The 25,683-nt window shown below is 44.1% G+C and overlaps 2 protein-coding genes across 3 annotated transcripts in view; one reads left to right on the forward strand and one right to left on the reverse strand.

The window, feature by feature from the left end:
- Positions 1–3,526, forward strand: part of Ppp2r1b (protein phosphatase 2 scaffold subunit Abeta) — a 31,115-nt gene extending 27,589 nt beyond the window's left edge. Inside the window, exons 14-15 of the mRNA XM_004666489.2 lie at positions 4–95; positions 933–3,526. Coding sequence (XP_004666546.1) covers positions 4–95; positions 933–949 — 109 coding nt within the window. The 3' untranslated portion in view covers positions 950–3,526. The remainder of the gene's footprint in view (positions 1–3; positions 96–932) is intronic.
- Positions 3,527–11,205: 7,679 nt separating this feature from the next.
- Sik2 (salt inducible kinase 2) overlaps positions 11,206–25,683 on the reverse strand; it is a 144,186-nt gene continuing 129,708 nt past the window's right edge. Inside the window, exons 10-16 of one of the 2 annotated variants that reach the window (XM_045145672.1) lie at positions 21,532–21,760; positions 20,637–20,921; positions 20,349–20,512; positions 19,240–19,350; positions 18,266–18,357; positions 16,844–17,455; positions 11,206–14,871 (exon numbers count right to left, since the gene is read on the reverse strand). In XM_045145672.1, the coding sequence (XP_045001607.1) occupies positions 14,784–14,871; positions 16,844–17,455; positions 18,266–18,357; positions 19,240–19,350; positions 20,349–20,512; positions 20,637–20,921; positions 21,532–21,760 (1,581 nt within the window). In that variant the 3' untranslated portion in view covers positions 11,206–14,783. The remainder of the gene's footprint in view (positions 14,872–16,843; positions 17,456–18,265; positions 18,358–19,239; positions 19,351–20,348; positions 20,513–20,636; positions 20,922–21,531; positions 21,761–25,683) is intronic. The other variant, XM_045145673.1, reaches the window with a different exon arrangement.

Consider the following 25,683-nt stretch of genomic DNA (forward strand, 5'->3'; position numbering starts at 1 on the left):
CAGCGCTTTGCAGGGGGAAGTGAAGTCGGTGCTACAGAAGTTAGGTCAGGACGAAGACATGGATGTGAAGTATTTTGCACAGGAAGCTTTAACTGGTATGTAGTTCTGTTCAATACTATACTTTGGTTGATGGGTTTTGTTCTTTTCCCCCATTATGTGAGTGGTGAAAAGTGGCAGAATGATAGGCATTGATGGGAGACAGCATGGTGTGGGGCTCCTGTTTGGGTAGAAAATTCTTAGCTCTTGTTGGGAATAGTGATGCACAGCTATATTCCCAAGCTCTTGGGAGACTGAGGGAGGAGAATATTGAATTTGAAGCCAGCTTGATACACACACAGAGACAATGTCAAAGAAAAAGAATTTCTTGGCCCACCATTCTCTCCTAAGTGATCAGGCCATTTTCTCAGTTTTTTTTTTTTTTTTTTTTTTAAGGTAGGATCTTGCTGTAGCCCATGCTGACCTGGAATTCACTATATAGTCTCAGGGTGGCCTCAAACTCAACAGGGATCTTTCTACCTCTGCCTCCCAAATACTGGAATTAAAGGCATGTGCCACTATGTCTAGCTCCATTATTTTTTCTTTGTTGTTGTTTGCTTTGTTTTATTTTCTTGTTTTCAAGGTAGGGTTTCACTCTAGCTCAGGCTGACCTGGAATTCACTATGTAGTCTCATGGTGGCCTAGAAATCATAGTGATCCTCCTACCTCTGCCTCCTGAGTACTGGGATTAAAGGTGTGTGCCACCACGCCCAGCTCCAGCTCTATTTTCTCAGTTCTTTATGTAGGATTATGATATTGGCAAGCCAAACTGATGGTAGGCCAAGTAGAGGAAATGACCCAAACGAGAAAATGTTGGTCTCAGGCTTAAAGTTCACATGCAGTGATCATTCATGACCTTTCTGTATCACTAACTTGATTTTGTTTGGATTTTCCAGTTCTTGCGTTGGCATAAAGAGGAGCAGGAGGGAAAAGCTAAATTCTTATCACAGATTTCTAGTCAGTGTGTTCTTAAACTGGGTGCAGAAAAATGGAACCCTTCAAGATCTCATCCAAGCAAATGGCAACAAGCTAGAAGAAATCAAATTTCAGTGACTTGCTTCTTTGTAAACATGAAATAGGATTGTTTTTACTTACCTCTTTGTTGGGATGATTATTTAAGCTATTCTTGCTGACCAGGTCCTGATAACTGTCTGTGTCCTCATCTTTTGAGTGTCTCCTGGTGCTTTTCCCCAGCATCCTCTGGGCTCCTGCCTCCTCCCTTTTCTATCAGGCCCCAGCCATTTCATAATCCAGACAAAGCCTGGATGGATTTGGATCCTGACATAGAGTAGGGTGATTTTCTGACTGTTTACACATATCTGTGTGCTTCTCCATCATTCCAAAGTTAAATGTAAATGGTTTTGAATAATGTGTTTTACAAATTTTCCATTTGGGAGATACTGAGGTTAGACTGTCATGAAGTCATATTTCCCTGCATTAAGATGGTCGGTATCAGTGTCTCCCATGCAAGAAGAACATGGAAGCTCAGGGTTAATGTACTGGTTGTTTTTTTGTTTTTGTTTTTGTTTTTTTTTGCTCAGCTTTGACTATAATCATGTCATGCAGAAACCTGAAATGGATGTTAATGGTGCTAATGTGTGATGTTGAGACCAAAGGATTTCAACGGCTTACCACTGTTACTGCCTTCAAAAATTCTTCCATTTTTCCTGAGAAAATTCAGTGCCTCCTACTAAGTTGTAGTTCTACTATTTAATTGTAAATTTGCAGTTTTGTGCTGTTGGTGAGTGTAGGAACCACTGGCGTAAAGCTGTATGGATTTCCTGCTCTTGACCTGGTCCTACCTCCAGCAATGTTAGGACCTTGTCTGTTACATTGTACATTAGGTCTCCAAACTAAAGGATTATACCACTACGTTTTTGGTATGGGTGATGTTGGAATCTTACTTGATACATTTTTCTACATTTTCAGTAAAACTTCATTAGTTTCTTCTGAAACTTAAGGTAATAAATTAAGCTGAAGGTTCTGTTGAAGCAGATTAATAGTACATATAGAAGGCTATTTGAAACTTAAGCAGTTTGAAAGTACTCATTTAACAGTGGGTATACTAATTACCAACCACTCTTTCCAATTATATCACATACTTTCCATGAGGGTCTCAGAGGTCATACTTTTTTGATGTCGTCTGTGTAGTTTTTGTCTTTGCAACATATGCATTTGTATTTCATGGAAATATAAGTATTTTTCTTGTAAATGTAACTTTTTATGCAATCAAATTCACTGTCTCTACTGGGTTTTAATTAGTAAGGTTTTATTGTAGTTTATTTTTCTCTCAGTATACCTTGCCATGTAGGTTGGTGTTTCCATTTTGGTTTTTAAGTTGTTGATTTCAGTCATAGCCTCTTTAATCTAGCAAGCCTTGCTGTGTTTTGTTTAAGCTCAAAGGTACCTAGAAAGCTTTTTCCATTAAACAATTACATAAAATCAAGTGTGAGTAAATGCCTTCAAGTTTATCTTGCTGTAGGAAAAAAGAACAGAAGAACTTTAAGTCTGAAATTGTCTGCCTGCATTTTAAACTGCCAAATTTCTTGATAGTTAGTTTCTATTTTATGACTTCTTGGGCCAAGGTTTGAACATTTCCCTAAGCAGAAAGATTCTCATTTTAATACCTTAATCTATTCTTAGTTTTTTCATTACCTACAAGTTATGTTCCTTGTTGAATTTTGTATTAGAGATTATTTTAATACCTAAAATAAATTTAAATTGGGACCATGGCTTTTTTTCCCCCTTTTGGTTGGAAATGACATTCATTTGGGGATAAACTTCTAAAATGCTCTTGTGTCTCCACACCCCTAATCCTGTGCATTTAACTTTTGCCCTGTTGGGAGAGAGTGCATTCTCTTTTTATTTTTTTAATCAAATATGGGTCAGCACAGGAGGCCCTGTTTTTTGTTTTTTTGTTTTGGCGGGGGGATGATAGTTAAGAGACATCATTCTTTGTTATATAACCAGCTCCTTTCATTACTCTTCACAGGAATTGTTCCTTCATTTATAACTTGGCCATTTTCTCCACATACTAGTTTTCCTTTTTGATTTCATTAGAATTTAAGCTATAGGCACTATGAGGGCATAGGATATTGTCTGCTTTGTCTGGTGTTATATCACCTATAGATTAATGTGCCTAGATTAATGTCTGGTGAATGTAGTAGGTGCTTAATAAATATGTATTCACTGAATGCTACCTAAAATCTGTGTTATTTGATGTGCTGGAACAAAGCCATTCAAGGCCCTGGACTATCTCATTTTCCCATCAACACAACTAAATAGTTTTCTCCTCTTAGGAAATGAGCATGTGGTATGGCTCTGGTCCTTCATCAACTTACACAACAGTTCGTTTTGGAGGTCTTGAACATATATTGCTGTTGTTTGGTATCCCAGGTAGTTTATATCAGTTGTCTGCTTTATTAAGAAAGTGAAGCCAAGACAAACACATTCAACCTATGCCAATAAAAGTGTCCCATCGATAATGCAATTCACCATCGTGTTTTTTCTACAGTTTGTGGTTTACCCCTCATGGGCTTAAGAGATCAGATCTTGTGTCCCTAACTGTGCTGCCAAGGAGATAAGAACCTGAAGATGCATCTTGTTTCCTAAAAATAAACAGATGAATGTGTGATATTGAATGAAACCTTGTGGAGATAAAGGGCGCCCTTACAGCTCCCGGAAATACCACAGGGAAATACCACAGCTTGGCCACTATGATGCAGGGCCTAGGCGAGTCTGCTGGACAACTTGTCCTGATTCAAGAGACAGTAGCCAGACTTTTCAGCTGTCTTGTCCCATTATTCAGGATGCTTGCTTGGACATCCAGGAGAAGCAGACATGTCACTCCTACCCAATGGTTACACTTTCTTGTCATAGTGCTCCTTTATTAACCAGGGGTGCTGTTAAGCAAAAAGCCTGCTGTTTTCCTATAGAAGTCACATTGGTCCCCCACTCTTTCAGGGAAGCCCAACAAGTTGAATGTCCTTTCCTCTTGCTGCAAGCCTGGGTGTGAAGCAGATGAAGAGGTTCTGTCTGGTGTTCTAATGGTTTAACAGGTTAAAGGATTGCTGATCCACCAGTGTTCTCTTCCCATCTGGCTCTTTGTTCTCCTATATTCCTGCACAGATCTCCAGTCTTCTTACCTAAAATAGCCTCACTATTCCTTGGTTGCTTCCATGGGCTGCTGTTTCCAGGAAATTACATAATATTTGCTTGAGATGGAGATCTGCTGGAGGATGCAGACAGTTTAATTACTCACTGGGTAGAAGAGCCAAGTCATTTCTTTTCCCAAAGCTGTCTTAAACTTATACCAGTTTTGAATGGAGCCAGGTGTTTTCTATTTGTTTAAAGATCTGTAGGATACCAATGACCAAAATGTAGAACACCCAGCTGGCACCCTAAGGCCCAATGGGGTGGCCCTTTTGAGGCCAGTACAAAAGGCACCTTAAGCAAGGTAGCAGGGTGAGCTGGCTTTCCCTGTGCAGGTGCCTAGCTTCCTGTCATGGTGAGGTACAGCTGATGGCATCCTGACTGGAAAGATCAGGCTAGGGAGGGTTGTGACCTGGGCAGGGACAGTTGGCAGCATTGCCATCTATATTCTAGCAGTGGCACAAAGGCTGAGGAAGCTATATTTCCCTGTGAAGGACAGTGAGGAGCCCAGCATCCTGGGGCTGCCAAGACCATCTTCCTGAGAACCCTAGTGCCAGAAGGTAAGTGTCCCACAAACTTGGAGCCAGAGTCTTGCCCCTTGGGCCGAAGGCAGCTGGTGTGGCCTGCTGTTGCTAATAGGGAATCAGCCAAATGGACAGAGAAGGCTTAGACCTCCTTTGGTGTCCTGGGGAGACACCTGGCATTATGAGCTGAGGACAGTTTTAAAAGACTGTTGCTTTGTTTTAGTGTGTTCTGGGAATGCTTTGCAGAGTGGGGGACCTGCAGTCTAGATCTCTGTCATTCCTGCAGTTCGAGGTCTCCTGCATCTCCCAAAGCCAGAAACAAAGCCCACACAAAAGATGATGGACAGTTGAAGAGTTGTTTGTAGTAAAACAGTCTTTCCCATTCCCGGTGAGAGATCATCTCTGAATGTTTTACAAGCCCATTTGCTACCACTGCATGGAGAACGGGTACCAAAGTTCAAGTTCAGCAGTCACGTTGGTGCTGGCATTGGCCCCAGGGCCATTTGGTAGAAGAGTGATTTCTAACCTACACTTCATTCAGGAACAGTGGAGAGGGGCTAGGCTGCCTTGTGCTGATGTCAGGCTGCATTCAGCTGCATGGGAGAAATTCGGTATTTTCATATCCACTCTAGTGGGTTTCCTTGGTGAGACAAAAACGTTTGCCTTTAAATCCCCATGGCTGCGAACTGCTGTTCCGCATCCTTTCTTTGGGTCCACACATTGCTGTCCCTGGCCTGAGTGGCTAGGTGCCTGCGGTTCACACAGCCCTGGGCATTCTGCTTGCTTCCTGGTGGGAGGTTGTTCACAGCCTCAGTGGCTCCAAAACCCTGTCAGATACCTAAGTTTCCACCCTTTGTGCCTTCTTGTCTGCTAGATTTCTTAGGCCTAAAAAGACTTAGGGAAAATGGAGTTATGTTCTCCTACACATTCATTCAGGATCATCTGGCCATATCTTCAATTAAGTGTGTGTGAGATATGAGCCTTGACCATTGGAATTCCTGCCCAATAGTGCTGACTCCGCTCTTGACTGTATTTCATTTAATCTTCATAACTCCCTTGGCAGTAGGTGCCATCTCCATGTTTCAGGTGGTCAGGAAACTGTAGAGCCAGTTGCTAGTTCTGAGGCTGCGGTTCACTTAACCTAGAGAAAGCCCCTACGTTGAGACCCGGGGCCCTCCCCGCATGTTTCACTTAAAGAAAATGATCTGAGTGTGAGATTTGGAAAGGGAATTGGCTGTTGCCAGGCAGAGCCCTGTATGTCAAGGGCCTGCAGCCAAGTGGGTGATTCAGGATGTCATCCAATTGCAAACCAGAAATCTTTCTTAACCCCTTTCTCTCTGGTGCATTGCTAACTCACTCATGTGTCCTAGTGGAGTAAGAACCCTGGGAATTGTCTTCAGTTCTTGGCAGGGCCCTGCTTGGTTTAAGAACAGCCCAGAGGGTAAGGGCTTGGTTTCTGCTGGTGAAGGGTATGTATAACCTCAAGGCCTTGGAGATGAGTTCCTGAAGACTGCACAGCTCCTCTGCTTGATGACATGTGTCCCCTCATGCAGTACTGCTAAGGAGCAGCCATTTCCCACCCTGCCATCCTCAGGTCAGCTTGGCTGCTTCCTCTGGTGGCAGCAGCTCTGACCACACAGCTGCTGCCGGAGGGTTAACAGTGGACTTGTTTATGGAATCATGAAGTAGCTGTCACATGATTTTAATCAAAACACCATTTCCCTGACAACAGTGATGTCAGTCTTGTTATTGCAGGAAGGAGCAGCTGTGAGGGGCATTCAGTCTCTGTGCTGAGCACAGGTTTGGAGACTCAAATCAAGCAAACCATCCATAAATAATGGTTGCAGAATCCACCCTTTCCTTCGTCTGGACGGTCTGTCCTGTACAGACATTGACCAGAGCCCCTTGCTCTTCCTTTTTTTTTTTTTTTTTTGCTGTTTGTTTTTCTGTTTTCCCTACTTCTCCCACTCAGTAAACTTGGGCTTTTGTGGTCTCTGGCCTTTTGCCTTGTGGCATCTGTCCTTTCTCTGGAATCTAAGCCAGCACTTGTTGGTGACCCAGGTTGTTCCAGCTACCCTGAGAGGAGTTGTTCTGTGCCAACAACTGGCTCATTCAACAGGAGGGGTGCAGGTGCTATGCCAGGGTGTGGGCCAATTCTGAGGCACATAGCTGTAGATCCCTGAAGGGTGGGCATTTAAGGGCCCAACTTCTTGGCCAGAGGATTGCTCCTTTTGAACAGAAAAACTATAGAAGGCCTGAGTTCACTTAGAGGGCTGCCAACAAAGACCAAAGCCCAGGGATGCTTGATTCCATCCCCAAAGCCCTCCAGCTGAAGGAATTAGATCCCAGAGGCCACTCAGGTCAGAAGTGAGTAGGCTGATCACAGAGCCAGCTAGAGCAGTGTCCTCAGGCTCTGGTCTATTTGGACCTTTTCTGTGGGGTTTTGAGTGTTGAGCTGCTTTTGCACAGAAAGACTCTCCCAGGCCTTCCAGCCCTCTTTACGCTGAGCTAAAAGCTTCAACGTTGGGGATGAAAAAGCCCTTCTAGATGGAACAGTGCATTAGTGACTTGTCACTGCAACAAAATAGCTGACAAAAAAACTTAATGGAGGAAGGGTTTGTTTTGGCTCACAGTTTTAAGGGTACGATCCATCATGCAGAGAGAACTGGATGTTTTGTCCAGCCAGAAAGTGTAGTGTAGGGGGTGGGGGGAGGGAAAGGGGAAGAGAGAGGTCCTAGGTGATTTGAAATACAGTTGACAATAAAGATTTAATCATCACATTCTCAAGAATGGTCTTATGTTGTACCCCCATCCCACCCAATTGCTGCCTAGAAGACATCTCCAGAAGTTTAGAAATGGAGGGACAAAGTGGTTAGTTTTTAACCTATAGCAAGTGGATAGAATAGGCAACCATACTTGAATCTGTGAGGAGAGACTTCACAGGTACCAAGAAGCCATTTTCTTTTTTAATATTTTCTTTTTCCATTATCTATGAGAGAGACTAAGGGAGGAAGAAAAGGAGGGGGACAGAATAGGCATACTAGGGCCTCTAGCTACTGCGAATGAACTCCAGATGCATGTGCCACCATGCGCATGTGGCATATGTGGCTTCTAGGGAATCAAACCTGGGTCTTTAGGCTTCACAGGCAGGTGCCTCAAACACTAAGCCATCTCTCCAGCCTCCAAAGCCATTTTTCACATAGTGTTAAAGCAAGGCAGAATGGGTATTATGACAGGCTGCCAAGGGTGGTGGGTGGAGTCTTCTGGGGAGCTTTCATGTTAGAAGGCAGTATATGTCAGTGTTCCATCGCCATTGGAGACCACCCTTTTTAGTGATTTTCCTGGGTCAATGGCAGGTGTTGGGGCAAACTTAGAGGCTGAAGAGTTGGTCATTAGCTCTTTGCTGCTCCTGGCAGAGAACAGGCAGGAAGTGTCCACCTGGAATGTCTTTCTGGGGTGAGGAAGATAGGGCTGGGGAGACACTCTTTTCCAGCCTTGCTTTGCGCTGGCCATTTAATTCCTGGGACCTTTCCAACCACTTGCCTGCTTATCCTTTGGCCTTCACTTTGCTGACTAAACTTTTCGGTTTCTGTGGTGACCTAAGACAGTTCCAGTGGGTGTCAGCCTAGACACAGGCAAGACTGTATGCACTGAGTCTCTTGTATGCTGTGAGGAACAGCTTTGGTGTTTCCTCAACTTGATGGGCAGACCTGGGGGTCCCAGGTCTCTTGGCCATCTCAGGCCTCATTCCATCTTTGGGGAAAGAGGAGTAAGAAAACTGAGTGAGAAGCTTTTGAAGCCTATCTGAAGTGAGAGAGTGCCTCAGTTCACCCTAGTATTTTATTTTCTCTGGGCCCAAATTTCCTGCCCAAGCAGCTCTGTGGCTTGGTTCCAGGGGGAAGCCTGCTTCTATGCAGTGTCCTTTCTTCCTCCCTTTAGGCACCTTGCTTATTTTACCTTTGCCAGTCCAGCCAGCCAGAGTCAGTCATCCTTGGGAAATGCCTGTGAGACATGCAGAGGGAGCACTGCTCCCTGCACACATCTGCAATGGCATGTCTACCCAAAACAATTCCACTGCCTTGGTAGAACACAGCAAGTTTCTCATTCTGCCTGACCTCAGGTTTGGCCTTGGTGATTTGTGGTCCAAACTTTATACCTGGATAGAAGTTGGTGTGCTGGTGATGACAGATAGCTTCAGGTGTGAGGTAAAGGTCCATTCACTTTGGTTCAGTCAAGATCCACATCTGTTTCTTCCTGGACATTGCTCAACAGAATCTATGTGTAGTACTTCATATTCCTAACAGCTGTTCAACCTTTGAAATCATTGGCTAGAGCCAAAATGAGAGGCAGAGCCATCCTCTCACGAGTCCCCAAGATAGAGCAGCTATGGTCTATGCATGAGATTTTTATGGTAGTCACTCAATAGTCAAGATTCTAGAGCATGAAGATCATAAAGTGTCCCATGCTTTCTGGGAGTAATGGGTTGAATAAGAGCAAAGTACAGGATTTGCATGTGTTAATATGTCATAATGAAGCCCATTATTTCATACACTAGAAAGAAGGTGGGGGGACTGCAGAGATGACTCAACGTTTAAGGCACTTGCCTTCAAAGCCTTAGATTCCCCAATACCCCCATAAAGGAAATGTAAAAAATGGCACATGTATCTGGTGTTTGTTTGCAGTGGCTAGAAGCCCTGGAGTGCCCACTGTCTCTCTGCTTATAAATAAATAAAATACATCTTTTAAGATTTAAAAATTTTTTAATTATTAGAGTCGGGGTGTTGGGGGGAGAATGGGCACACTAGGGCCTACAGACACGGAACTCCAGACCTGTGTGCCCTCTTGTGTATCTGGCTAATGTGGGTCCTTGGCTTTGCAGGCAAGTGCCTTAACCACTAAGCCATCCCTCCAGCCCTAAATAAAATATTTTTTTAAAGGGGTTAGAAAAAAGTAATAACAAGATTAAAAAAAAAAAAAACAGCCAGTGCACAAAGCCAAGCTCTGGCTCTCAGGACTGTTGTTGGGCTGCAGGCTGAGCAAGGCTCCTCCTTACCTAGATCCACTTAAAACGGGATTAGAACCCCTTCAGAAGGAAGGGGCACTGTATGAACTTTAATTCTGAAGAGTATGGGGCCTAAGAGGTTCTTCCTCTCAGCCTAAGGTGCGCCTCAGGATTCAGGAACTAAGTATACCGAAACCCTGGAAACGGTATGTCCCAAGTGGGCATCTGTGAAAGAGCTTTGTTTTGGGAAGACTCCAAAGATTTCTCAGCAGTCAAGAAGTAGCGGAGCAGAACGAAAAAGGATCAGCACCCAAGAGCAGACCCCAGGACTGCCCGTGCCTGGCGGCTTGATGACGGGAGACTTTGGAAGTGTGACTACTGCTGGTCTCTTCTGTCCCTGAGCCCACTAGGCACAGACCACAGGGGTAAAATACAGACCCGCTTTTTCTCTTACAGTGCCCTTGGCTCCCCAGAGTTACAGAAGTGAAAGAAGTCCTGAGACGAGGGGGATGAGGGGGCCTGACTGGCCTCTGAGCTTTTAGCTAGTGTGCTGGCACACCTGTTATTGTTACCTCTAGGATACCAGGGTTGGCTTTGGAGACATTCAATGGGAAAGGGAAAAGTTTGCAAACAGTTACTGAAACCGTAAATAAATAAACTCATTGGGACTGAATTCTCTTCCAAGAGGAAGAGCTGTTTGAAGACAGGACTGAGTCTCTGAGGTCTGTGAAGGCTCTGCTCTCCCAATGTTCCCTGCTCACCTGCACTACTCACAGGCGCTTAGCCTCAGTTTGGGACCAGTCTCAGAGGGGAATGGCTGAAGTGAAGGAAACCAAATCTCAGTTGAACTCCCTCCAGAAAGCAGGATTTAGTCTTGCCCTTTCATTGGCTCTACAAGTCCAGAACATACAAAGCAATTTGGTAAAGGGATTCTACAGTATCCTGAAGGCACAGGGTTGGATCCCTGTGAGGAGTCCGTGTGTGTGTGTGTGTGTGTGTGTGTGTGTGTGTGTGTGTGTGTCTTACACAAACTCCACAGAAAAGGTGACATTGTGACTAAGTAGCAATGTTCTTTTGTTGGCAGCTTGGAGCACCACCATTCCCATTCCCACCCTGCAGATCATTTGTTTTGAGGGGGAGCCAAAGAACCACATGTGCTTGCTGCTGTTCCAGAGGCCCTTGCCCAGACTACCTGCCCTGATGGGCTTTGTCCCGAGACTGCCATCAAGGAGTATTAATCAGGCTTGTCTGTGTGCAGGCTGCGGTTAGCAGTGTTCTGTCAGCGATTTGTAGTGGCTAACGTGTACTCAGGCGATTGAGAACAAGGTATTATTTACCCTGCTGACGTCAATGAGAACATATTATCCACTGTCCTTTCTGCAGTCTGAAATGAGCACCACAGTTCGGAGAACAGAGCTACCTTCCGCACTTTAAAATTCCACCCAAGCCTGACTATCATCTCATTAGTCCGACATTCATATCACCAGGCTCTTAGAAAACAAGTTGTTTTTATTTTAATTCAAGAGTGTTGGAACCATAAAAACAGTACATTTTCTTTGCAGAAAATTACCCCATTTAAATTACCATTTGGTACAAAGTTCATTTATTAAACTACATTTTAGGCAATTTTCTAACACTGAGTGACAGGTTACACTTTTAATTTCTTTTTCACATTGGACTTATTATGATTTGCACTCAAAATATCAAAGCTGTTGAAGTCACCATTTTTCTTAGCAATTAAAAAAAGCACACAGAAAAAAAAATAACTACAATTAGATTGTTTATCAAAAGTAACTCTTTCACAGACCAAACATCCAGCAAGACCATCCTCCTTTCCACAAGCAAACAATCTTGCCCTTCCTACAAAGTGCAAATATCTCCACCACATATGTTTTGAAGTTGCAGTTCCAAAAGATAACCCAACCCCCATCTCTCTGCTTCTTTCCCCTTCAGAGATTTTGGAAGAGGTGATTTCTTTTTCCATGGGCAACGGGGAAGGTATTACCACTTGAATTTCCTTGACTGAGCAAATCCTGAGCAGATAGGCATCACATAGCCAATGGCAAAGCCCAGTTATCTGTATTTGCTAATGTAACATTATTCCATCTGGGGTCATAGCTTTACATGATGCTGTTTGGTACTTCCATTTTTAAAACTCTCCCTACTTGCCCATTTGAAAAGACAAAATATCCAATCAAAGCATGCTATCTTTTAATCCTGGGTCAAATAAACCCCTCCCCAGGGGCTGCATCTCTGACTTAAATGGTGGGCTCATATGCAATCTGGCTCCTTGGCAATTAAGGAGAGGGGTGTTCTATTACACAGTTCTAGAGGAAATCACTATACTGTGTAACTTGGAACAAGTAAACATTTTTATCTAAGTCGAATGGACAAGAGGATGGCCAATCTGTGGTATCTGTCCCTTGACTTGGTCCAATGAAGGACCAGCTAGATTACTGCAATCATCACCTGAGGGGCACTTCTGGCCCAAAGCCAGGCAGTTGTCAAGTGGAGGGTACAGATGCAGAGGCAGTGCTCCATTAGGCCAATGCTTGGCCACAATGGGGGCTTTGTTGATATAGCTGTTTACTTTCGAAAAGAGGTGCTCTGATGAGAGGGAGTGAGAGCGAGCGATACATGAGAGAACCAAAATGAGGAGCCAGTCAACTAAAACGCTTGTCCTGCCCTCTCTACTCATGAACTCTAGGACTCCAGCAAGCTGTGTATACTTCTGAGAGCTTTGCTTTTCTCAGCTTTGCAAAATAAGGCCTATCCCCCAACTAATTCTTTAGAACTGGTGAGAGGGTGGTAAGAGACTCCTTGTGAAAGTGCTTGGTAAGTTGCTGTGAAGAAAGAAGCTACCCCTTTGGGATAGGCAAGCTGAATGCTTGAGCAGGAGCCCTCAGCATCTCTAGCTAAGTCCCTGGGAAGTGATGCTGTCTCCTTGTCAGTCCATATAGTTGTCTGTCCGACTCTGCCCAGTGTGTTGAAACTGCCCAGATGAAATGTGGACACAAGTTGGTGGTGCATCCAGGATGGCTAGACTAGCATGTAAGTGGATAAAAATAAATGTGAGAGAGTATTGGGAGACCAGAGACTTCTCTGGGCCATGGGACCAGAAGGATCTCTTGGAAGGGATTATACATTTTTGGAAAATTTTGTCCAGTTTAGAATAAAAGGCAGTTGATACTCCTTGTTTCCCCAAATCATTCTCAAGATTAGTTCTGTTAAAAAAAAAAAAAGAAAACTTCCAGAAGCAACAAATATCAAAGAAATCTACCTAAACAATGTCTTTAACTTATTACCAGCTCTCTATAGTTTTTAACCTGTGATGTCTAGGCACAAAGAGACTGAGTGGCTCGGGTGGCTTCTGAGGAGGCAGTAGAGGCAGCCTAGCTTAGGGCACAAATGCAGAAAAGGTCAGCCCCAGCTAAGGAACTCTGCAAGTGCCCATTGGGACCAGTGTGGTCAAGTGACACTACATACTGTATCTAATGGAGGAATGTGACAAGTTATCTGGAGTAAGAATTTTCTTTAAGCCAACAGGGAGCTCAAATAACTGTTGATACAGGTTTAGAAATGTCATTTAGAGCAGAGAAACTCTGATCCCAGTATGTTTAGAAAGCAGGCTTGCCTAGAGGCTGAAGGGAGAGGGAGTAGCACTCACCAGGTCCCCAGATCCTGAGCCACCTGCATATCTGGGGCCCTTCATCAACTGACAGGAGCTGCTGCTGTTCAAATTCCTACAGTTTCTAGCGTGTCATTGAGAACACAGGCTTCTTCTCCATCCTATCACCTGGGCAAGGGATTTCCTAGTGTCCCCGCTTTAGGTATAATGGCACTAGGGGATGGGTGCAGCTGGAGAGGTCAGGCTTGTGATGAGGCTTTGCTGCAGAGAGCCCTAGTTGTTGGAGTGGTGGGCAGATAGAAGAATGTGATGCTCCACAGGCTGGTTCCCCTTCAGAACAATGCAGAGCTCCCCCCCCCTCACTTACTGGAGTCAGAAGGGAATTAGAGAAGCAAAGGCTGACTTCAGTTCCACCTTCTTGACATCAGGATATGGTTTAAGCCCTCTTCTGAGCCTGCCTTTTTCCTAGGAGGTAAACTCTGATGCAGGGGAAGGCGTCTGTGCAGATCAGTGCTCACTGTTTCTAGACCTCTGGAGGATTCCTACTATCTCCCCTTCGGTGGGTACTGGAGGACTGTGGACATAGAGAACTATTCTCTTCTTTGTTTCCAAGGTGGCAGGAGGGTAGTGTAGGCCTAACCAGCATAGCGTGAGGGGCTGGGACTGATTAGAGGGCTCCCTGGAGACTAAGAATGGGACCCCTAACCCACCCTCTTTCTGTTGTGTAACACCCTCTATTTGCTTTACAGGGACCAGCATGTCAATTGCATGTAAATACTAGAGACACACTTGCCCAACTGGAAATTGCAGAACTAGTTCATTTTCCCCAAATCAGAGAGTAAATACCCCTGGATTAACAAAAGATCATAAGCAAAAAATAAAAGAGTACCACACTTATTGCACGTTTTGCCAAATGAAATTTTTACCTAATGTTCATCTCACCAAAGTCTCTTCAGAAGAGTCTGGCTGACAAGACAGTAAAGCTAAGGATAACTATACAGTAGTGTCCACACTGCTGATGTGAAACAGACAGGCAAGCATAGCAGTATTTCAAAGCTGCCCCTCATCAAAAGTGGGCTGTCTTCTTAGTGTTACTTTAGCATTTGTGAGAAGAAAACAAGTTGGAAGCTTTCATGGGTCACCAGTTAGGGGACAGCAACACAGACAATCTCCTCTTACCAGCTTCCAGCTCAGGAAATGCAGGTGGTTATAGAACTTAGCGATGTCTGCTTCAGTGAACAGATAGAGGTTCCAGCAGGCTGGTCTTGCTCTTCGCCTGGAGATGGTCCTCTCACCACTGCTGTTTCAGTGCCTAGCAGGCTTGGCTGCTGCTCAGTGCTTCCTGATTTCTCTCTGCAGCCTTCAACCTTCCGACAGCCTCTCCACGGTCCCTCATCTGTTGCCTAACTGTCCTGCCATAGCTCCTCTTGGGCTAAGCAGCTCACGGCCCTGTTGGGGGGCAGGAGTTTATGCCAATCTGTAGCGGTGCCATTCCTGCAGTCCTGAAATGAGCGGCCCCCATTTTCAATCTGGAAGGCATTTTTCATTTAGTCAATATTACAGTGCTTCTGCAGCATATTTTGGGAAAACACCCTCCTCCACTCTAAACAAATCAAATCCTGTTTTATAACTGGCTTATTTTGCAAAGCTTTAAAACAGATGAGAGATCTTAATGAAATGATCTCTTAAATGAAATGATATTCTATCTCATGCAACCAATCATTCCTCCATAAAAGGAATAAAATTCATCCTTCCTGGATTTTTACTCTTATTAAATAAATAAAAAATGATAGTCCTGCCTACTACCCTTTCCTGTGGACACCCACAGCCCAACTCCAGGGTGCCTTGGCAAAGCAGCTTGGTACCAGTGGGCAGCACAACAACTTGACAGTCTCTGGCCAGCCACAGGAACTGCTCAAATCACCAATACTGGCTGGGCTGGGGGCCAGTTTGGCTCTCTGCAGACTTCCCTCACTTGTCTAGACACTTACTACAGAGAGAAAAGGCAACTTAAAGGTGTTTCTAGACGCAGCATCAGGGCAGTGGCTCTTCTTGTGCTTTAGGGAAGATGCTCTGTGCTTAGCGCATTCACTTGCTGATAGGACCAGCCACTCTACAGGACAAAAAGTATATTTTATAAATAATACTGAGTTTTTATACCTGTAAGTCTCTGTCCAAATGCCAGAGTACTCAGCACTTTCAGGTATATAGTTAAGTAGCTATACCAGGTATTTTTCACTTGATAATAAACTGTATGGGTTAACTTTGTTTAGGAATATAGTGTGTTTGGCAAAGGATCTGCTTAAGTAGTTAATATATCTGTGGGTCTTTGAATATTGCTGTAATACTTGAACATTTCACACAAGTAAGAACATTAAGGAAACCAAGAATGCCAACTCCCACGTGGTGGAAAGCAAACTGAGGTGACTTTGGATTTAGCACAGACATAAATGGAAAACTTGTCCTACAGAAAATAAACAGTGACAAGGGGAAGGCATAGCACTACCACTTCACATGGGACATAAAAGTTCACTTTTCATGTCTTTTAAAATGTCTAATCCCTCAAGAAACTACTAATAACATATAGTGGAGAGTCAAAGCAACTACTACAGTGTAGAAGAGGCAAGAGGTCCTTGGAGACTGACTGCTCCAGTCTGAAGTCCCTGCCAGACTGTGCAGGAATAGCCTGGCTTCCTGGCACAGGGCTGGTGCTCTTGCTACTTTGTTTCTTGCTCCTAGCCTCCACTGTGGTGGAGCTCCTGTTGGTTCTAAAGGTAGCATCTTTGGAACCCTGAGTTCATTCTGACAGGTGGTAATCCAGGGGCACTTTTGCAGAGGTGTATGACTTGCTCCCAGAGATGACTGAAGATCAGGGGTCAGTACCAGCTGTTACTTTGTGGCCTCTGAAACACAGCTCATGCTCCACTACTTTGCAATGATCTTGGGGACAACCTGCACCAGCAGTTAATAGCTTATAGTTTAATGAGAAAGCACAACTTTCCTTTACTTCCTGTGTATCAATTTCCTTCATGCATTCTTCACTATGCTTCTACTTAGTTTCAGGGAATTATATCCTCTTTTTGTTTTGCCCTATGTATATAAACGTAGTACACACATTTTTTCCCCCTGCTTTGGCCAAGGTTTCCCTTGATAATTAACTGTTGTGTCAAACCTAGGTCTGAATGGTGTCACTTTATACAGACATTTGATGGTACCTCCCCTAGAGCTTGTTCACTTTAACGGCATGAGCCATGAGCTTCAGCCTTCAACCATGTTTTAAAGCCCTTGCCACAGAAATCTTTATGGTAGGGCAGAGCCAGAAGGAACATCCACTCCAGCTAAACCCTCTGATTCTAGTTGGGAAATCTGTTTTCCTCATTATGAAAAAGGCAAGAAAATAAGCTTTAAATTTAAAGGCTGGAAGAAAAAATTAAAAGATACAGTCTGCCTTCACTAGATCCACCTTATTTCCTGTGCTGAGATTAATTCACCAGGACATACCCATTGTGTTGTGGATCCACAGCGTCTAGCATTTCACAATCAAAGAGTCCAGGGAGCTCAGAGAGAGCCAGTGGGTCATAGCTGGAAGGGGCTTCCTGAAGTCCTGAGCTCCCAGGACAGTCTGTGCCTGTGAGGCTGCTCTGCTGGGCTTCGTCCACGGGATACTGACAGGGAGTGGGATAGTCTGGCACAGAGGAAGTGGTGCTTGGCAGCTCACAAGTCTGATAGGAGAACTGTAAGGGAGCTGGAGCAGCTCCTGGCTGGTGCGGTGGTGGAGGTGGTGGTGGGGGTGGTGGCTGCTGCTGCAACTGTGTGGGCAATGGAGCTGGAGCCCGGGGGCTGGGTGTGGAGGGCAGGGACTGCAGCTGCATCTCCTGGTACTGGCTGAGGAAAGGGCTGTATTGCATCTGCTCAGAAGAAGGCTCCAGGACCGGGCTCAGGGGCTGGGTCAGGCTGAATGGTGGGGGCTGTTGGGATGGTGGTGGAGTCTCCTGGTGGGGAAGAGCCAGCTGCTGACTTGGCTGAGAGTAGGAGCTCTCTGCTATCTGCATCTGATTAAAATACGCCTGCAGCTGAGACTGCTTCTGGAGGAAGAGCCGCTTCTGCTGGAGCCTAAAGTGGCAGCACCAAAAGAGAAAACTTATATCTCAAGTGAAGGCGACTATAGTGTAAATCCAATTCCAGGCATTAATCCCACCTTTTCTTTCTTTCTGTTTTGTTTTTGAGACAGTTTCACTAAATGGCCCAGGCTGGCCTCAAATTTGTGTTCTTCCTGCCTCTGCTTCTTGACAGCTAGGATTAAAGACATGCATCACCATACCCAACCACTGCTCTTACACATACAAGGAAAAAAAGTGAGGAGGATTCACTTAAGAGTTTCTGACACCTGATCTTGGTTTTTGCCCTTAATCTGACTGACCCTCAGAGCTCAGAGAACACATGCATTTTCTCTTAAACTTCTCTCTCTTTAGAGTGAGAGGCCCATTTCTCATGGGGATTGGTCAGAAGACCTAACACTTTGGCTTCTGTAGGTAACTATAGATCGATGGGTTATGGCACCTTGGCCAAAGTGCTTCTACCGATGAGCCCAGTGAGCATGACAACACTAAGAGGGAGCCCTGGGCAGTGTGATCCATTTAAATTGCTTTAGGCCACTGCCTCTGAAAGCTTAGGTTTGATCATACCCTATAGGGGAAGTGCTAGAAGAGAAGGAAAACAGTGTACATATTGGAAGGTGCTGCTGTATGTGAGGCTTAGACTCCATGAATGCTGGAATAGCCTGATTAGCGCTATGCCTGAGAGACTGGCCACACACCAAAGCTTACATTCTTGGTAGAAGTAGCCATAGGAAAAGGACAGCACACTGACATTCTTTAGGCTGCCATGAAAGCAAGTGTCTTCACTGGGCAAAGACTCCCTCACCTGTGTTCTTGTAGCTGCTGTTCCAGGCTCCGAGGCGCTTCTTTACAGTAAAGCTGACAAGTGTTTTGGGCCTTTGACAGAAGGCTGGGCTTCTAGACAAGCAGAAAAACATGAGTATGACCATATGCTGTCACCTAGGATGCAGCCCAAGTTTATTCACCCTTCAAGACTGCTTCTATCTGGACAGTGCAACTGTGGCCTCCACAATCCACGATCAGAATGGCATCAGGTCAGCAGGCCTGGGTCTAGTTCTGACCTTCTAGTTTCCCACTTCTACAGGTCCTCTAGAACTGCAAGGTCCACGGAGAACAGAGAAGAGTGGACTGAATTCTTAGCAGTGAAGGTCCCAACCCTGCCAAATGAGTGCTTCATTCTACTATTACCATACATGTGTGCAAGCACACATGCACAGCAGAAGACAACCTCGGGCATCATCCTCAGGAATGCTGTTCACAGCTTGTGCAACAGTCTCTCACTGGCCCTGAGCTTTTCAATTAAGGTAGCCTGACTGTACAGCAAACCCTATGGATACCCCTCAAGCACTGGAAGTATAGTATAGGCAAGTGCTACCACATTTGGTATTTTTTTTTCATGAGTACTTGGGATCTGAACTCAGATTCTCATACTTGGGAGGCAAGCACTTTATCTACTGAACTATTTCCCCCAGCCCTAAAGACTCATTTTACATGGGAACAATACTGTTATTTCAAGTTTTAATATATAGCATAGGCAGCCCATATTAACATTATGAATACCTGACATTTCCATCTTACTTATTAGTCACTGATTAGTACAAAATTAGAAACAAAAACACCAGGTCTCTCCTACCACTCAGGGCCATATTCTTTCTCACTGACAACACGGAGTATAAGATTAAATTAAACATGTTGCTAGTTATCCTAAGAAAAAAAACCAAGCAAAAATACAGACTAGAGAGACCAAGGGACCTGGACTAAGAAGTGGAAGGAGCCCACCTGGAGCCGATGCTGCAGGTACTGGGTTTCCAAGCTTTGCCGCTGGGAAAGCTGAGGATGCATGTTGGCAGGGAGTGGGGAGACACTTTCCGGCTGCTGAAGAACTTCCTCCTGAAGAGCAAGGAAGTGGAAACTTCAATTTTCCATGAACATTCCCATTCTTAGTTTAAGCATTTTTGCAAATGACCAAGAGGAATCTCAACTCTACAAGGCTTAACACTCAAAGCTTTTACATAACTAGTAGGTTGAAGGTTACTTTCTAACCTGTGCTATCTGAGGCAACTAATATCTAGTCAGTATTAGAACAAAGGGTACAAAAGTTCCTATTATTGCTTGGATAGTATCCTTAATGCATTGAAAATAGGGTCACTATAAAATTTATTGAAGAGAAGGGGAAAGTGCGGTGGGGAGGGAGGGTATTACCGTGGGATATTTTTTATAATCATGGAAAATGTTAATAAAAATTGTGAAAAGAAAAAAAAAATTATTGAAGAGGGCTGGAGAGATGGCTCAGTGGTTAACGGCACCTTCTTATAAAGCTTGATGGCCTGGGTTCAATTTCCTAGCACCCATATAAAGCCATATGCACCAAGTGGCCCATATATTTGGACTGTTTCCAGTGGCAAGAGGTTCTGGCATGCCCATTCTTTTTCTCTCTCTGCCTGCCCTTTTCTGTCTTAAATAAGTAAATAAATTGTTAAAGAAATCATTGGATAAACAGCAGCATTTATTATATTTTTAGCATGAATAATCTTCATATTTAATAAAGTGATTTCATGTCAAAAGTAGTGACAAGAAGCATCTCATTTGGGTGATGTTCATTATCCTTCATGTGTGTGCATGCATGAGTGGATGTGTGTGCATGTGTAGCGAGGAGTTAAGGAGAGACCAAGAGAGTCATCTACCTATGATCTGCCCCAGCATGGGCCTGTCTATGCTCCACCTGGTGCTGCATATCTGGGAACAGTGTGGTTGGGTGTAAGGAAACCATTGACTGTGGGCTTTCCCATACTCTATTTGTCCAGGTCTGGAGGAAGTTCTTTAACCAAAACCCACAAGTTTTTAGGGTAAACTCAGCCTCAAAGACATGGTGGGAAGGGCCTGCATACCTGAGGGCAACTGCTTGAGAGGTCTTGGAGTTGAGGAGCAGCTGATGCCAAATTAGGGTCTGCTTCTGGTCCTATTTGTTCATAGAGCAACTGTACTTTGTTCAATTCTAGAATTCCTTTGGTTCTAGCCAGATTCTGAAGATGCTGTCTAAATGCTACAATTCCTGAAAGCACAAAGACCAAATAGTTTCGATAAAATGGACCTTTTAGTTATGACAGGCTCATACCAACTCCCCTTCAAATGTTTCAATCACTATTTTATGGCCAGAGGAGAAAGTACTCACTCACCTTGGGTGAGAGAAGTATCCGATGCCCTGCGGCCCTCTCTGAAGCTCACTGGGGACCGGTTATGGGTTTCACGTTTCTGGGTGCTCAGAGCCTGCATGGCTGGGTTGGTAGGTCTCAGGTTCACGAAAGGAGATGCCATACGGGGTGAGGATTGATTGGTTAACATGATGTCCTTCAGGGAAGGGCTGTCTTCCAGAAAGTTCAGGTCCCTCTGAGCAGACCCCATATCATATTCAGAGTCCACACTGTCAAGGGAGGGGTTGTCACTTGTGGAGAAAATTTTTCCTTTAAGAGAAAACAAAGAGCACATACAACTATAAGCAATAGCATCTTCTTTATGTGTATGCATGTGTAGTCCAGAGGTCAACATAAGCTGCCTTCCTCAATTACTTTCCATCTTAGTCGTTCCCCCCCCTCCCCCGGGGTAAGGTCTCACTCTAGCCCAGGCTGACCTGGAATTCACTATGGAGTCTCAGGGTGGCCTTGAACTCACGGCGATCCTCCTACCTCTGCCTCCCGAGTGCTGGGATTAAAGTTGTGCGCCACCACGCCTGGCTTCCATCTGGAGACTTTTAGTTTGATCTCCAGCTGTGCAAACAAACACTAATCTTTTCAGAGTCCTTTTACAGAATCATCTTCAATTTTGGTGGGGAGAACCTTTTAGAAACTGCAGTCACTAAGAGTCTGGCAGCTTCAATAGGTATAGTCCCTTTCAAAACACACTGAATGAGTAAGGGAAGCCAACTCAAAGATATTTCCTGTTAAGTTCTATTAGCTGCTGAGGAGTCTTGATTCACAAAACTGTGGCATCTGTCTATAAACAAATGAGGTCTAGACTTGGTTTGCAGGGTTACTACAACTCTAGGGGGGTTAACTTGGATCTTCTCTGGTATACCTGTCCCAGGCAACACAACCAACTGGTTGGTCACTTCTGACAGAGTGTGCCGTCGCTGTCCACTGCGTGTGGCATGGAAAGTTTCAAAGGCATGACTGGGGTCTTCCTCAGCTTCTCCTTCTGTTTCCAACCCTTCATCAATGGAGGTCTCCATCATGTTGCTGGGCAGTGACTGGCACCCTTTCCTCACCAGGATGGGTGGCACGGGGTCAAGCAGACAGCCATTTACCTAAATGTCATGTGTAGGAGAGAAAACTATCAGTTGTTGCTCTGCTGAGATCTCAGAATGAGATCTTCACAATGCTAAAAGATGTCAAAACTTGAGGCAGCTGGGTGTAGTGGCACACGCCTTTAATCCCAGCACTTGGGAGGCAGAGGTAGAAGGATTGCCATGATTTTGAGGCTACCCTGAGACTACACAGTGAATTCCAGGTCAGCCTGAGCTACAGCAAGACTCTTCTTAGCTCGAGAAATAAAATCAAAAAACTTGTGGCAAACTAGAAATCAAATATTAAAAGTACATGTTTTTATTTCTAGTGACTAACACATAAATTAGAAATAAAAGTGAGTCAACTGCAATGGGAGGAAACCCATTATGACCCAAACTGGCACTGCAACCTAGGTTATTCTGAATCATCACTATTACAATACATTTTTTTTTTTAGTGGTTTACAGATGAATAGGGGTACGTTTGAAGCCTACCAGTTATATATATTTAAAATGAAAGAAACAGGAGGATGAGTTTTTATTTTTATTTATTTTTTTTCTTTTTAAGCCATTGACTCATAGCTAAGAGAAAAGTAGTCAACAACATTCTTCTAATTTGAACCACAAAACATACTGGAAGGTTCTGGATATATTTTTATGTTCAAAACTTCAAGTGCCTGCTAATCAGATTTAGTCTTAACTTTGTTCTATGTGACTGAGCTATAGAAAGTAAGAATTCTTTGAAAACAGCATAAAAAAGACTGAAAAAAAAAATTCAAATGGCAAACAACCCAGGCTTTTCATTATAGAGTAACAAATCACCCAAGATCCCCAAGTTCCAGCAGTTTAATAAACTCCAGGGCATGGACTTCTCTCCCTTCTAGCAGTTAACACATCTATAGTGTCTATCCCACAGAGAGCACTCAACAGTTTCTGAGCAAGCGCTCCACCTTCCAACACAGCTGCCAAGCAAGCTAGCTAATGGCAGGCGAAACAGCACACAAAGGGGAGTTGTGGTTTTGAATTCTTCGGGCTGATAAAAGCCCCAAAGAGGAGGCAATTATTTACCTCATTACCTTAACTATTCCCTCGTGGAAATCAATCTGTTTTCTCTTATGAATAGCTGCTCAGGAGCAGCCAGCAGTTCTTTCACCTGGAACACATTGGGTAGAGCTATTGTTTCTACTGGAAGCAGGAGCAGCTTGTGTATGTGAGAAGTGACGTGGGATAGCCCTGTGCCAGGTACAGGAAGCTTTCCTCTTATGGCAGCTAGCTGAAGGCATTACAAGGCCCTTTGTTGGGAGAGGGAGAGCTGGGTGACTCAGAGCTTTGTCTGTTTGGAGGAGGTAATGCTTAGTCCATGAACAAGGTTCTGGGGATAAAGCCTTTGCGTGGATAAGGTGGCTGAAGTGCAGCAGGGTCATGAAGGGAAGAGTGAAGCAAAACTGTGTATGCTTTCTTTCCAGATCACACAAATGTTCCCATGGCACAGAAAACAGAAGTCTGAAATCTGGCCAGCAACTCTTATTCTATCCTTGGTGAGCCACAGATAAGTTTTCCTTCTGACTTCGTGTGAGTTTTATTGCATGAAAAGAATAACCCATAGATAACTAATGCTTCTAGGCTCCTCACTGTCTACTAACAGCTTGCTAAAACTAGTCATTGATGACTGAGAAAAGAATAAAGCAACAGAGAAAATGAGCTTAAGAAATTACCTACTGAGCATTTTTACACTTGCAGCCTCTGTCAAAATTTTATCTCACACTTCTTGCAGTGCAAGTCATATAAGCAAGGTGCTTTATTCCTTAACAAAGAAAAGTCATCTCTTCCTGAGTCACTCTAAATACTCTGAAGTTCCTTTGAGTTTACAATTTTACTTATAAATACAATTTATTTTTAAAGTTATCTCCTCATCTAAACTAGACTTGCCTGATCAAAAAATGGTTGCCAGGGGTGGGAGGTTGAGGAGAGGAAAGGGTGGGGGGCAAGGGTTAATCAAAACTAAAGATATGAATAAGCCATATTGAAGTATACGTTGAAGTTTGCTTGCTAATTAAAAATATATTTAATTTGGGCTGGAGACATGGTTTAGTGGTTAAGGCACTTGCCTATGAAGCCTAAGAACCCAGATTCAATTCCCCAGTACCCACATAAGCCAGATGCACAAGATGACACGTGTCTGGAGTTTGCGTGCAGTGACTAGAGGCCCTGACATGCCCATTCTCTCTCGCTCTCTAATAAATAAAATATCTTAAAAAAAAAGTGTGTGTGGCGCGTGTACACACACACACACACACACACACACACACACACACAATTTAAAGAGAGGAATAGGGAGATGGCTCAGCAGTTAAAGGCACTTCCTTGCACAGCCTGCTGACAAGGCTCTATAAAAGCTGAATGAGAATTAGTTTGAAGTAGCAAAAGACTCTGGGTACCCATATACACAAAAATACACACATATACCCAAGGGCAGAAGTAGAACCTGTGGGGGTAGATAATGCTGCACCCAGAAGCCATAGGTTTCTTACAGAAATTCCCAATACTGGGGGTAGGATACCTTCCAGTGAGTTGTGGTCAGCAAGGCTCATGAGGCCTCCAAAACAATACATGTTATTTCCAAGGCTCTTCATTGATAATCAGAACTAGATGGTAAGATCCTATTGTGGAGGACACCACACACTTGGGCTGCAGGACACTGAGAAACCAAAGTACAGCTGAGCTAGCAGCCTCCCCCTTGTTGACTAGCTAAAACCTGCTATACAGCCTGCAAGGGGGACAAAACTCATCAATAATCTTAACCAGCAGTGAACTCTGTCATCTACACAACTAGCCAGCCAGGCAAGATATGTCAACTAGTGCAGTAATGGATGTATGTTATGGTGGTAACCAACAGTTGTCTGATTGGATTTGAGGCCCACTCCACCAGAAGAAACTAGTGCCTGATACTGAAAACCTAGTCGGAAGCCTATGGCTGAAAAGTCCCAAGTCCTGCGGGAAGCTACTACTGTTGATTGGCTAAATGGACAAATTATTTACTCCCCCAACTGCCCTCTACATATTTATGTTTATACTCATATACTAATGCTGCCCTCACTTTTGATTAGAGAAGCTTCTCTTTTCAGGTGACTACTGGGGAGGTTCAAGCTCATCAAAATGTTGAGAAGAGTGACAGATGAGAGTATTCAGTACTAAGTGAGACTTCTCTGTCTGCACCTTCCAAGGCTTAGAGAATATTGGGGAAGAGGTGGCAAGATGAATATTAAGAGCCAAAGGAAGGGGAGGAGTGCTTTAGAATGCTGTCTTCCAGACACCAAGTGGTGCTTGCATTCACAACCTCACAGTGGCTATCACTATCTACAAAAGACCTGTATAATAGAAGGTAAAAATAAAACAACACATCCAACACATAGCTAGCTAGAAAGAAGAAAGGATTCACTAGAGGTGGACGGGGGAGGGGACAAAGAAGGACAGTAAGAGGGTATTAGATCAATGTACTGTGTGAATATGCATAGCGGTTATCAATAAAAAAATTTAAAAATTTATTTATTAGAGATGGAGAGAAAGAGGGACAAAGACTGGACACACCAAGGCCTCCAGCCACTGCAAATGAACTCCAGACGCATGCAGCACCTTGTGCATCTGGCTTACATGGGTACTGGAGAATTGAACCTGTGTCCTTAGGCCTTAACTGCCAAGCCCAATAATTATTTTTGTTTTTGTTTTTGTTTTGCAAGGTAAGGTTTCACTATAGTCCAACCAGACTGGGAATTCACTATGTAGTCTCAAGGTGGCCTCGAACTCAGTGATCCTCCTACCTCTGCCACCTGAGTGCTGGGATTAAAGGCATGCACCACCACACCTGCCACATATATATATATTTAAGTTAAAAATATGCTTGCAATTTCTTCCTGGTACAGCTACAAAAAATGGTTTTACTTCACT

The sequence above is a fragment of the Jaculus jaculus genome, chromosome 3 (assembly GCF_020740685.1).
Source record: "Jaculus jaculus isolate mJacJac1 chromosome 3, mJacJac1.mat.Y.cur, whole genome shotgun sequence".
NCBI classification, from domain to species: domain Eukaryota; kingdom Metazoa; phylum Chordata; class Mammalia; order Rodentia; family Dipodidae; genus Jaculus; species Jaculus jaculus.